Here is a 12,639-nt window from a genome sequence, read left to right on the forward strand (position 1 = left end):
GGAAGGTTTGTATGTGTGTATGTGTTTTGCATTGAAGCGACTGCAAGAGTGCCGATGACGCGAGTACTCCTGGGCAGGGAGTGTCTGCTCAACACCCCTGCAAGTGACGTCTTCCTGAAGCAGTCATGTGATCCAGTCTCATTCACAAGAAAAAGGAGGCGGGGCGGCGGCAAGCTGACTATATAAGGCCACGCGCAAGGTTGCAGCGAGCAAGGAAAGTGCTAAACCCGAGGAGGGCGCGCAAAGAGCTGCTAGTGAAGGGAGGCTCCCGCAGCAAACAGCAACCTCAAATCAAGCCAGGGGCGCTACCCCCTCGGACCCAGACTCTGCCTTTGCGATACAGAGGGGGCGGCTGGAGTTAAAACAAGGAGTTTACAAGAAGCGCCGGCTGATTTTTTTTTTTTTTTAAGAAACTCTAATAGCAGAAACCAAGGAACCCCTGAGAAGAAACAAAGGAGGCGGGAGAGGAAACAGCCCCCAGGCACAGACAAAGGGGACTCGCCTTCTCCCATCCGAACGAGCACTTTGAGCTTGCCAGAGACCAACAACCTACCCCCCCGCTCTCTCCCCGCCGGAGTCCTGCATTTGGGGGCCCGACCAGCCGTTCCGAGCTCTCCTCCCCCCAGCTCCTCTCACCCCGTGCTCCGAGCTATGGTCAACATGCAAGTGTGCGCCCTGGATTGCGAGACGCTGCGGGGGCTCCTGCAGGACCGAGCTGCCCAGTGCCTGGTGCTGGACTGCCGCTCCTTCTTCTCCTTCAACTCCGCGCACATCCTGGGCTCCTCCAACGTTCGCTTCAGCACCATCGTCAAGCGGCGGGCCAAGGGGGCCATGGGGCTGGAGCACATCCTCCCCAACGAGGAGCTGCGGGGCCGCCTGCTCAGCGGGGGATACCAAGCCGTGGTGCTGCTGGACGAGCGCAGCTCGGACCTGGAGCTGCCCAAGCGGGACAGCACCATCATGCTGGCCGTGAACACCCTCTGCAGGGAGGCCAGGGATACCCGCATCTGCTTCCTCAAGGGTGAGTCCCGGGAGGGCTCAGGGCACGGGTGGCATCAGTGGTGAGCCTGGGAAGAGGGAGATGCTGGCTGGCACAATGTGGCCTGTGTGTTTTCAGGGGGGCGCGGAGAATTTATGCTTCACCCATGCTAATAAGACCTTTCGCTTTTTTTTTTTTTTCCCCCCTTGCCATTCCAGGAGGGTATGAAGCCTTCTCTTCTGCCTGCGCTGAGCTGTGTACCAAGCCAGCTGCGCCCACCGGCCTGACCCTGCCTCTGAGTGCCAACAGCATGCCCAGCAGTGCGGATTCTGGCTGCAGCTCTTGTGGCACCCCACTCTATGACCAGGTCAGTAGGAAACAGGCAACGAAATAAGGGATCATTTGAATTGACGATAGCCCTGGAGGCTGAGTATCTCCAGAGGTGATGCCCAGATGCAGATACATTTAATACTAAAACCGGGTAAAGAGAGCAAACATCTGCTTGCCTGCATGTAACAAAAGAAGAGGGGGCTATTTTAAATTACAGAGTGCAATTAACGGATCCTCTTCCTTTGCCTCTTCTCTTTTAGGGTGGGCCAGTGGAAATCCTACCATTTCTCTACTTGGGCAGTGCCTATCATGCCTCCAGAAAGGACATGCTGGATGCTTTGGGGATCACAGCTTTAATCAACGTCTCGGCAAACTGCCCCAACCATTTTGAGGGGCATTACCAGTACAAAAGCATCCCCGTGGAGGACAACCACAAGGCTGACATCAGCTCCTGGTTTAACGAAGCCATTGACTTCATAGGTAAATAAGTACTCTCTGCAGCCTGTGCTTCCAAAGAATCAGTTTGCATTATCCTTGAGGCAGAAATCTCAGTGGAAAACTCTAGCATGGTTTAATTTTAAAATACATGGGAAACTGTTTCCTCAGTGATTAAAGTAACATGAAATAAATGTATAGCTATTTTATTAGGGTCTGTACTTCCTACGATGCTGTATTGCTAAATGCTGAGAAGATCCTTAACTTTATAAAGCTGTCTGAAATATTGACTCCCATAACAGAAAGCAGTTAGTAAACTTAGTCTGGTATTCCACCAATAGGTTTTTATTTTTTAAATAGAGATGACTGTTTCAAACAAGTATCAGTGGCTGAAGGAAACTATATTTGTATCCTTGGAATTAGAATTTAGTATAGGTTTCCCTCAGGACAAGAGTCTCCTTTGTGTGTGAAGTGCCATGCACAGCTAGAGTGTTATGGAAAGAACAAATTAAAAAAAATGTGAAATACCAGCTTGTGTTTCTGTAGCATTGCAGCAACCTGACCCATGTGTTAACCATGTCATTTAATTGATTATTTCAGATTCTGTTAAAAATGATGGCGGAAGGGTATTTGTGCACTGCCAGGCTGGCATCTCCCGCTCAGCGACTATCTGCCTTGCTTATCTCATGAGGACCAACCGAGTCAAACTAGACGAGGCCTTTGAGTTTGTGAAGCAGAGGAGAAGCATCATCTCTCCAAATTTCAGCTTCATGGGGCAGCTACTTCAGTTTGAATCTCAAGTCCTAGCCCCTAACTGCTCAGCAGAGGCTGGAAGCCCTGCCATGTCTGTATTGGACAGAGGAACATCAACCACCACTGTCTTTAACTTCCCCGTCTCTATCCCTGTACACCCTTCATCCAGTGCTTTAAGCTATCTACAGAGTCCCATCACCACTTCTCCGAGCTGCTGAAGGGTAGATGAAAATTTATTCAGAACACAAAAACTTGACTCTTGTCTAAAAAGTGCAATAACCCTGGGGACAGTGTCTTCAATCATTTTAGTTCACATGGGGTTCCATTCATCCCAGAACAAGCACATTGTCACAAGCACAGAGGGGCTGATTTGACTCCAGAGAGCTAGTTCGTTCCTGAGTTTGTTGGCATATTTTTTGACCGATATCTGGATGTCTACAAAGGAGACAAAGAACACAGAACATTTCTTTCTTCTCCTGAGTTATTTCTCCTTTGTCAGTTCTAAAAGATTAGTCCTTGTTAAGTAGCATACCTATCGGTATTACCATGTCTGGACATTCTAAGCAACAGTGACACTGTCCCCTTTTATATGAAAGTCCTGTTATTTATTTATTTTTATGTAGACGCATTGTTCTTGCCTTCACAAGTCTGAAGTTTCATTTCTAGAGAAACCAAATACCTCAGTATTTTTTGGGTACTGTAATCCTGTAAATACATCTTAAACTGTTCACATTTCCTAAGCACTGACGTGAAAGCACCAGTTGAGTGCTTTTTTTTTTTTAGTTGTGCAAGGTTGTATGTTTGCTGATTTATTTATGATGTGAAATAATATATTTCTTCTTATGAAAGAAGACATGGTTTTGTTACATGATTATAACTTTTTATACAAACAGAATAAATTATGACATTTCTATTGAAATCTGGATGTATAAAGTCTTATGTTTTCAGGATGTCTGCCTAAACCTCACCTAGGCTGTCTTCCAGCTAAGGCTGCACAGGAGAAAAGTCTTGAGTTCAAGTCCTTCTGCTTAACTTTGTGATCATAAGGAAATCTCTCAACCCCCTGGTGTCTCAGTCAACCCACCTGGAAAAATGGGTTTGTGAAGGGTAGGGACCTCACTGAAAACTAGATTCTGCATCTGAGCTAAACTCTACATGAATATGTAAATGATCAATAAACTTGTGGTTCAAACAGTAGTATAATAGCAACACTCTGTCCCCTGCTTTAATAAATCATATTATAAACACTCCAGGCCACCTTCTCAGTAGTGTGAAGTGGTGTTAGCTGCATTGATATCAGGGCTATGCCAATTTACATCAGCTGAGAAACTGGTAGATGACTAGCAGTCACCCTACTGTGAAACAAAATAGATCCCTTCTTTGAGGACCTTCCTTATTACTTATTTACTCTTAACACATTAAAGGTTAAGTCTAAAATCTGGCCCACCACTAACAATTGGCCCATATTTGTAAAGCTTCCGTTAAGGAGCCTAGTGACTTTCTTTGCCACCCTGAATGCTTCTCTTTCCAGCCCAGAATATTTCTATTACCCCAAATGAAGTGCCTGCCCTCTTGTGCCATGCACAGTACACAAATCTGGGCATATCTACAACAGGAGATAGTTTAAACTGTGTAGAGAGCACATATTTTATTTCTCACACACTATTTCAAATTTTGCTCTCTTCCTGCAGATTTGCACAAGCATGTCTCTGTTGACTCCAGGGGAGTTACTCTGCATTTATATTGATGTAACAGAGGAGAAGCTATTTCATTATGTGCTGTAACAGAGACAGGAAATTTAGCCAATGAATAGTCATGCCACCTTGAAGGTAAGACCTACAAGAACCTATAACATACAATGAAACAGTATCAACAAGGAGCCCGTTGGCACCTTAAAGACTAACAGATGCAGTTGAAGAAGTGGAGTTTTTACCCATGAAAGCTTATGCTCAAATGAATCTGTTAGTCTTTAAGGTGCCACCAGACTCCTTGTCGTTTTTGTGGATACAGACTAACACGGCTACCCCCCTGATAAATGCAGCAGTATGAGATTAGTTGTGCACAGCCCTGTGGGTGGTGTAGCATCAGGCTATCCCACTGGGAGTTGTGGGAGAGATTGTATGCTCAGGATTGCAGTTGCTGTGCCACCCAGGTACTTCCCTCTGAGCCAAGGTAATGCTGCAGGTAGAGGGTGGGTATGGGTATTTCCCCACCTGCTTCCCTCTATATTTAGAGTAATTAATCGCACTCACAATGCTAGCCTTGTGCTCAGAAGAGTTCCAGAGCTGCAACTGTGGCTGGCTTCTTGCACCAACTGGACATGATCAGGTACTGTATCTTTAAAATCCAGTGGATCTAATTCTTCTTCTGGATATTATGCAGCCTCATCGAAGATGGGTTTGCACAGATGCAGATAAAAGTAGAATTTGACCCTGTCTCTTTACTTGAAACTAAGGCACTTATAATTAAAGTAGACTCTCAAGTCCAAGGTTATGCGTGAGCTCTTACTGAGTATATAATAGCTGCTGTTTGCCCACACAACCAGTGCTGAGCCAGACACCACATACTTCATTGCTTTGTAAAGCCCTGTGAGATAACTGAAGTGTTAATGTAAATCCATTCTATGTAAAATCCAGTTCTGTTCTCTTGGGAGGAGGTACCCTTAAAAGTTAAGATGATTGCACAACTAGGTCTGAAATTCTCCCAGATGAAATATTCCATAGACGCTGCTCTGCCTTCAGGCGTATATGTTAGCAATCAGTGAGCCACAACCTGACCCCAAGGGACAAAAACAAATGGAACAGCAATAGGGAAGTAAACAAACATCCCTATTCACTGACAACTGAAGCGAGAACCCTTTCCCCCTCCTGCCCACAACTGATTGCATACATGAGCCTCCTACTGGAATTGAATTATCCTCCCACAGAGCCTCTCCCACTCCCCAAATCCCGGAATGCTACCCACCCCCTTTCCTTGTTCCATGGAAATGAACTTGGAAGGTTTTATTGTTCCATGGAATTACACCCACCACCACATTCCCTGAAAAATGAGTAAGGCTATTTCTGAATACGTGAACCTCGTTACACCTGCAGTGATCAGCGGAACAAGCGTTCATCTTCAAAGCAAAGCTTATTCAGTGGAAAAATACAACCTTGGCTGTGGTGCAACTGACAAAAACAAAAAAGAGATCCTGCCCATTAATCACAGTTCGAACAGAATTCTGCTCCCCATCAGCCGTGGAGGTTTGTTTATATGTTTCTGGGAACAATAAAACTCATTACCTGGCAGCTGGTTGTTTTTACAACCTAAACAGGCACCTGACAGAGGGGCACAAAAAGAGCTGCTTCAGCACAAACCACATTTCTGAAAAACAAGCCAATTCAACCTGGTTAAAACTTTCTCTGCTAGGCAAAAAATACATTTCTAGTTCTAAAGGGTTGCAATGTATGCTCATAATCTTAATCACAGCTATTACAGTAGTGCCTAGGGACCAACCAAGATTTGGTCCCCGTTGTGCTAGGTGCTGTACAAACACAGAGTGGAAGACAGGCTCTGCCCCAAAGAAGGGGAAGTCCAAATAGATGAAGACCTGGGGATATAACATACAAGCAGAGAGATCACTGTGAGAATGACAAACATCATATTAGTGCCACAAATTTGGGAGCAGATGGTGAGGTTTAGATGGAGAGGATTAGCTACTCAGAAAGACAAGCGAAGGGATAAGGGTGAAGGGGACAGAGCATTGCAAAGAGGTAGGTGAGGAAGTTACCAGGGGTAGGTGTCGAATGCAGGTGAGTGAAGAGACTATGAAAGGGGGGTGGGAGAGGACAGGAGGGGGCTGGAGCAAACAGCCAGTTATGAGGGCAGAGAAAGACAAGTTGCAACTATAGAGAGTGTAATTAATTATGCTCAGTGTTTTATTTGCAGGAGAGGAAGTCAGGGTAATTCAGCCTAACTAAACTTCATTTTGCCAGCTCTAAATGCTCAGGGGATGATTTTGCCCTTCTGCTCCACTATATATGTTCTGCCTGCTGTGAATTATCATTTGCTCAGTATACCATGACATACTATTTAGCATGGCTCATAAGGGCTTTGAGACCCACCCTCCACTGATTCTCACAATCACAATCTATGGATTGCATACTGAGAGGTGTTTCCAGGCCGCTCAGGATAAGACCCTATATTTTGTATCAGGCCTTTAATCCCCTAGTGAGTGAGGCACAAAAATGGTGTGTATAACTTTAAGATTATATAAGTTTGTCATTACACAGTTGCCTATGTCCCCATGGAAACAGACTACTAGGAGTTTCCCTTTTGTGAGAAAGGCAGTAACATCACTTCCTGTTGCTGACAAATCAATTTGTCCTGAAGTGATAAAAAGGCATGTTTAGCGTTTACAGCAGCCGGTTCCAGGCTTTGTTGGTTGCCAAGCAGAACCACAAACGCACATACATGCTGAACGCTGGCCATTTTGTCTACTTTTGAGGGGGACCCCATCAGATAGATGTGAACATATTTAAGGACCTGAAAAAGCACAGCACAGAAAAAAGCAGGCAGCCATTCAATCACAAAATGCACACACCCAAAAGGCAACATATAACACAAGCACATAGCACCTTACAAACACAAAACACACAACCAGCATACACAGCACACATAATGAACATATAACAACATACACACCGTGCCAGATCAGATGCAGCTGCGGTAATGCCCATGTCCAAAGCTTCTGTCTTCCTTCTATAATCAGCACTTTTAAAGGGAGCTATGTGAATTAGTTCAGTGACTGTACAACTTAATGACAGGTTTCAGAGTAGCAGCTGTGTTAGTCTGTATTCGCAAAAAGAAAAGGAGGACTTGTGGCACCTTAGAGACTAACCAATTTATTAGAGCATCAGCTTTCGTGAGCTACAGCTCACTTCATCGGATGCAACTTCATCCGATGAAGTGAACTGTAGCTCACAAAAGCTTATGCTCAAATAAACTGGTTAGTCTCTAAGGTGCCACAAGTCCTCCTTTTCTTTTTGTACAACATAAGTAGTTCTTGGTATTAGCCCAGCAGAGACCAGGTTACATTAGGCCATCAGGTACTTGTTGGAAAGGGACATTACATGATTATGATCACACATGAGGCATCCAGCTCAACTAGTTAGCGCCTGTTTTTTCTTCTGTCTGGCTTCCATACCACGGGTAGGAAAGAGGCAGGTTTTATCTCCAGTGGTTTGAAAATCATTTTCAAACTGAGTTTAAACACAGTTCCAAATAAACCACTTTCTAGCATAGTTTGACTGGTTATTGTGAATGAAGCACTACTCTATAAGAACCATGTTCTAGGCTGGGCTGTGTCCTACTGTGTTAAAAACTGACATTTAAACACAGTTTCTTTCAGTCCCATCTGCACTATGACAACTGCCCCGATGGATGACTTGGTTAAAGCACAGTTGTCATGGATAAAACACAGTTTGGGTTTACAGCATAGATGGGACTAAACTCAGTTTTGCGTGTTCCCAAACTGTGCTGAAATCTGTAGTTGTATTCAGGCTAGGAGTATGGTTAAAATTCAGTTCACTCCCATCTACAATACAAGACCAAACTGTGTTGGGCAGCAACCTTTGTAACCAGCCCTCCCTCCACTGCCGTGGTAGTTATTACAGTATAGAAGGGTCAGTGAGTGTGGAGAGTGGGGCAAGGCAAGAGGCGAGGTTAGGCTTCAGGACACAGGTAGCCAGGCCAGGTGGTTCTCTCTAGTTCAAGTCAGGAATATAAAAGGCCGAGAGACTTTGTGAAACAAGAGGGAGGGACACACAGTCCTGAAAACAGAAACAACTAGAGATCAGGCAGCTCAGGGAGGAGCTCAAGCTTGAATTTCATAGGCCAGATGCTCAGCTGGTGTAAATTGACAGTATGACTTCAATAGATGCCAATTTACATCTGCTGAGGACTTGGCTCTATGCTTGTGAGTACAGCTCTGCTTCAGGCCTTTGTTACTTGAAATTAAGGGGTGAGTTTTCAGATAATTTTATATATGAACAGCAGAGTTACGCTGTCTGGAGTCCCGCTATGGGTGGGACAAGAGAGGGTAAAGGATACTTTTCTTTTTAGGCTAAATGCATGAGTTACTAACCCTTGATTATATAGAAGGTAGTTCTAGGGCCAGGTCCTACTGGCACACTCTGAACGGATAGCTTTAGTGCTTTACACAGTCAAGAATGACTTTGTCATTCTAAAACCACTAACTGGAAACAAAGCAATGAAGGAGTTTCTACTTTATTTCATTTTATAGCATGGAGAAAACCTGCCCTGCCACTTCCAAAGAACATGTTCTGTAGATCAAGAGAGGATTTCCATTTCCAGGGCTGTCCAGCTGGCAAATTTAGGGGACAGAGGTATAAGTATTCAAGGGAGGTTAATGAGCCCCTTGTTCACCCAGGAATACTTCCTCCACCTCTGTGCCCCATTTTGAGTGAGCCTAAGGAGAACCATAGATGCTTACCCAGTCTCTCTCTGCTCTAGGTATGAGAGGCTGAGGTTAATCTTAGGTCCCTCTGAGGATTGCTGAGTTGGCTCTTTTCTAACGGGGTTTTCCTGAATGGATCTCTCAAGCCCTTAGATTTGCATGCACTTCCTGGTAGACACTGAAATGAGTAGTGCTGGGCTTCCCCTATCTTGACACTGCTAAGATGCAAAAGAGTGAGTGGGAGGTGAAGCTAGTGACAGCCCATAGGTACATTACAGCTCCTGCTGATGTCACTTGTCCAGAGGAATTGGCAATGAATAGCTTGTGCCACTCAGTGGTGACACCCCCAGCCAAGGCATTCCTGTGGGGATCCTGTCCAGTGCTCCTCAGCTACAACATCCCCTAGTTTCTGGGATCCAGAGTCTCAAGAGTGTAGGATGTATATCAGTATAAGAATGAGGAGACCCTCAAGGATCCAGTGGGGGGCATGGAGAGGATTTTTAAGGATCTTACAGGGCTGTAGAAAGGATCCTCGGTGATCCATTAGGGAAATGGAGAGGATTATATAGTGATAAAGGAGGGATCTTCAGGAATCCAATAGGCTTATAAAAGGGATCCTGACCTCAGGGATCCATTAGGGAGCTACTCTTCCTCCTAGACCTCTTGGATGGGCTCTTGTATTCTTTCCATTCCTGAATCCTTGATCTTACTCCCAACCAAGACAGCTGAGCATAGCCCACCCCAGTAGGTAGCTAGCCACTAGCAGATATGCTGAGCTGTCACCTGATGCTCCACCTGACTGTTATGCCTGGGCCTCTGTCACCTTCTATGGATCCTGGCTTAACTAGGCCCCTGTTTGGCAAACCAGTCTGGGCTGTGTGAGTAGCACTTTCATCAGTCAACTTATTTCCAATGCCCTATCAGACAGGGCCTATCAGAAGGCCATAGAGAAGGGTACTTTCCCCACAGGATGATGATTACACATTAGGGCAGGGGTTCTCAAACTTCATTGCATCCCGACCCCCTTCACACAACAAAAATTACCACACAACCCCAGGAGTGGGGACCAAAGCCTGAGCCCGCCCGAGCCCTGTTGCCCCAGGCGGGGGAAGGGGGGGCTCAAAGTTGAACCCCAAGGGCTTCAGCCCCAGCCAGAGGGCCTATAATCTGAGCCCCATCACCCAGGGCAGAAGCCCTCAGGCTTTGGCTTTGATCCCAGGTGGTGGGACTCGGGCTTTGGCTTTGGCCCTGGGTGCCAACAAGTCTAAGCCAGCCCTCGCAACCCCACTGACTTTGGGATCCCAACCCACAGTTTGAGACCCGCTACATTAGGGTGATCCTTGTCATAGCTGTGTTGCCTGCTCCTAAAAATGTAAGCCACATTTAAAAACTAACTATAACCAAGTCAGGGGATTCAAATACAGTTCAGTTGTCTTCTCACCTTGTCACAACATGCTAAAAGTTTCTAGGGACCAAGGATAAAGTACAATGGAGTTGATGTAAGCAGGTCCTAACCCCACTTCTTTAGCAGTGGGGTCTGTGTAACTGGCTTTGTCAATTTTCAGCTCCCAAGTTTCTGTGTGAGGAGACATCCCAAAGTACCTTGCATCCCAGGGAAGGGGACATATTGAAGGATATCCAAAAGCATTACTAGCAGTTGAGGCACTATGGGAGAACAGGTCAGGTCTTCCAAGGATGCATTGGTACAAGCCCAGTCGTATAGCAGGGTAGGTACAGCATGGTTATATCTGGTAAAATATTACAACATGGACAAGTTGAAACCATATTTGCTGCTGTAAACTGCTCAGAATTCACATTACATGAACATAATTCTCCTTGAGACCTAGGAGTTTTTGCACTCTGTGATGTTTACCCCATAATACTTTATAGAAATATGCTTATGAATGTAAATATGACATAACTGGAATATGTTTTATGCTACATATGCCATGTAACATATCTTTGCAAATGTTATGTTCTACTGAACGTATTCATCCTATTCGTATGCACGTATCATTTTTATATCTGAAGTTATGAGCATTGGCTCTATGCTTGTATTTAAAGTGTTTGCTGTAGAAAGCACCTAAGGCAGATTTGGTCAACATAGTGTGAAAGGGTTATTCAAGTCATTGGGAGTACCTGGCCAACAATGGACCTTGACAGACGCCAATCCACTTCTGAGCTTTCCTGGGAATGTTCGGGCTAACATGGCATTGGCCTGCAAAGAACTGGGTCATGCCTGGACATGTGACTTGCCCATATGACTCCATCTTGTAGCTGTAATTCTATACAGGGGGAGAGAGGGGTTTCTACCCACAAGAGGGAGACTATATAAGCCTCTGGGAAACCCCTCCATTTTGTCTTCAGCTGGCTCAAGAGATAGCCTCTCCACCCCAAAGGATGCCTGAAAGAAACTGGAACAAAGGCCAGTAACTACAGGGGTGTGAGTGATTGCTGAACCCAGACTAGAAGGAGGCTAGTCTGTCAAAAAAGCTTATTGGAACATCTCTGAGGATGAGATTTACCTGCATTCAGTTTCCTACTGTATTAGGCTTAGACTTGCGTGTTTTATTTTATTTTGTTTGGTAATTTACTTTGTTCTGTCTGTTATTACTTGGAACCACTTAAATCCTACTTTTTGTATTTAATAAAATCATTTTTTTACTTATTAATTAACCCAGAGTAAGTATTAATACCTGGGGGACAAACAGCTGCGCATATCTCTCTATCAGTGAACAATTTATGAGTTCGCATCCTTCTTCTCTGATCCCCTCCTCCCTCCCATAGTCTGGGATTTATTTAGTAAATGGATTTATTTGGGGTTTGGACCCCATTGGGAACTGGATATCTGAGTGCTGGAGACAGGAGCACTTCTTAAACTGTTTTCAGTTAAGCCTGCAGCTTGTGGGGGACGTGGTTCAGACTTAGTTCTGTGTTTGCAGCAGGCAAGCATGTCTGGCTCAAACAAGACAAGGTACTGAAGTCCCAAGCTGGCAGGGAAAACGGGCTCAGAGGTAGTCTAGGCACATCAGGTGGCAGTCCCAAAGGGGCTTCTGTGATCCAACCCGTCACACGTGCCTCCCCCTGGACCCTCTCAAGAACCCAGCTATTCAACCGTGTAGCTGTAGCACATTACACAATAATTCCCACCCCCTTCTACTGATCAGGAATGGACTGCAAGGACAGAAGCAATTTCAAAGGCAGAAACACCCTTTCAGCCTCTATTTTTTTGCTGTCATTCCCTTCACACTGATCACTGCTTCCAGATGCCAGTGGCCACCTCATTGCAGAGCTAACCCCAACTTTCAGCACCTTTTCTTTCTTCTTCTTCTTCTTTTTTTTTTTTTTTGAGACTTGTCCCTGGAAGCCAAAGCCAGATGGTCTTTTTATAACCTCCTTTCATTACACTGTTTACTGATTCTCTTCCAAACTCCAATGATGGTTGACGTCAGGGCCCTACATTTGGGCTCCTTGTACTTTTATTCCGCGCTAATGCATTCCTTATGCTCTCGGAATGTGAAATGCAATGTGAGCTGGTTGGAGGTGGGGGAAGGGGAGTAGACTATGGGAGGGAGGAGGGGATCAGAGAAGAAGGATGCTAACCAGCATGTAGCCCTCTGTGTACCAGCAGCTAATTGGTGCAAAGGAGAGCACTATGGTCATTTATGGCATTGTGTTTGTGGCA

At 45.2% G+C, this 12,639-nt stretch overlaps 1 protein-coding gene across 1 annotated transcript; it reads left to right on the forward strand.

Annotated features, from left to right (window-relative positions):
• Positions 1 to 261: 261 nt before the first annotated feature.
• DUSP1 (dual specificity phosphatase 1) lies at positions 262 to 3,106 on the forward strand. The gene is made up of 4 exons (XM_073355804.2): positions 262 to 1,021; positions 1,198 to 1,346; positions 1,570 to 1,789; positions 2,345 to 3,106. Exons 1-4 carry the CDS (start codon positions 652 to 654, stop codon positions 2,713 to 2,715), a joined length of 1,110 nt encoding a protein of 369 aa, XP_073211905.1. The 5' UTR covers positions 262 to 651; the 3' UTR covers positions 2,716 to 3,106.
• Positions 3,107 to 12,639: the final 9,533 nt, after the last annotated feature.

This window comes from Lepidochelys kempii, chromosome 8 (assembly GCF_965140285.1).
Source record: "Lepidochelys kempii isolate rLepKem1 chromosome 8, rLepKem1.hap1, whole genome shotgun sequence".
Taxonomy (NCBI): Eukaryota; Metazoa; Chordata; order Testudines; family Cheloniidae; genus Lepidochelys; species Lepidochelys kempii.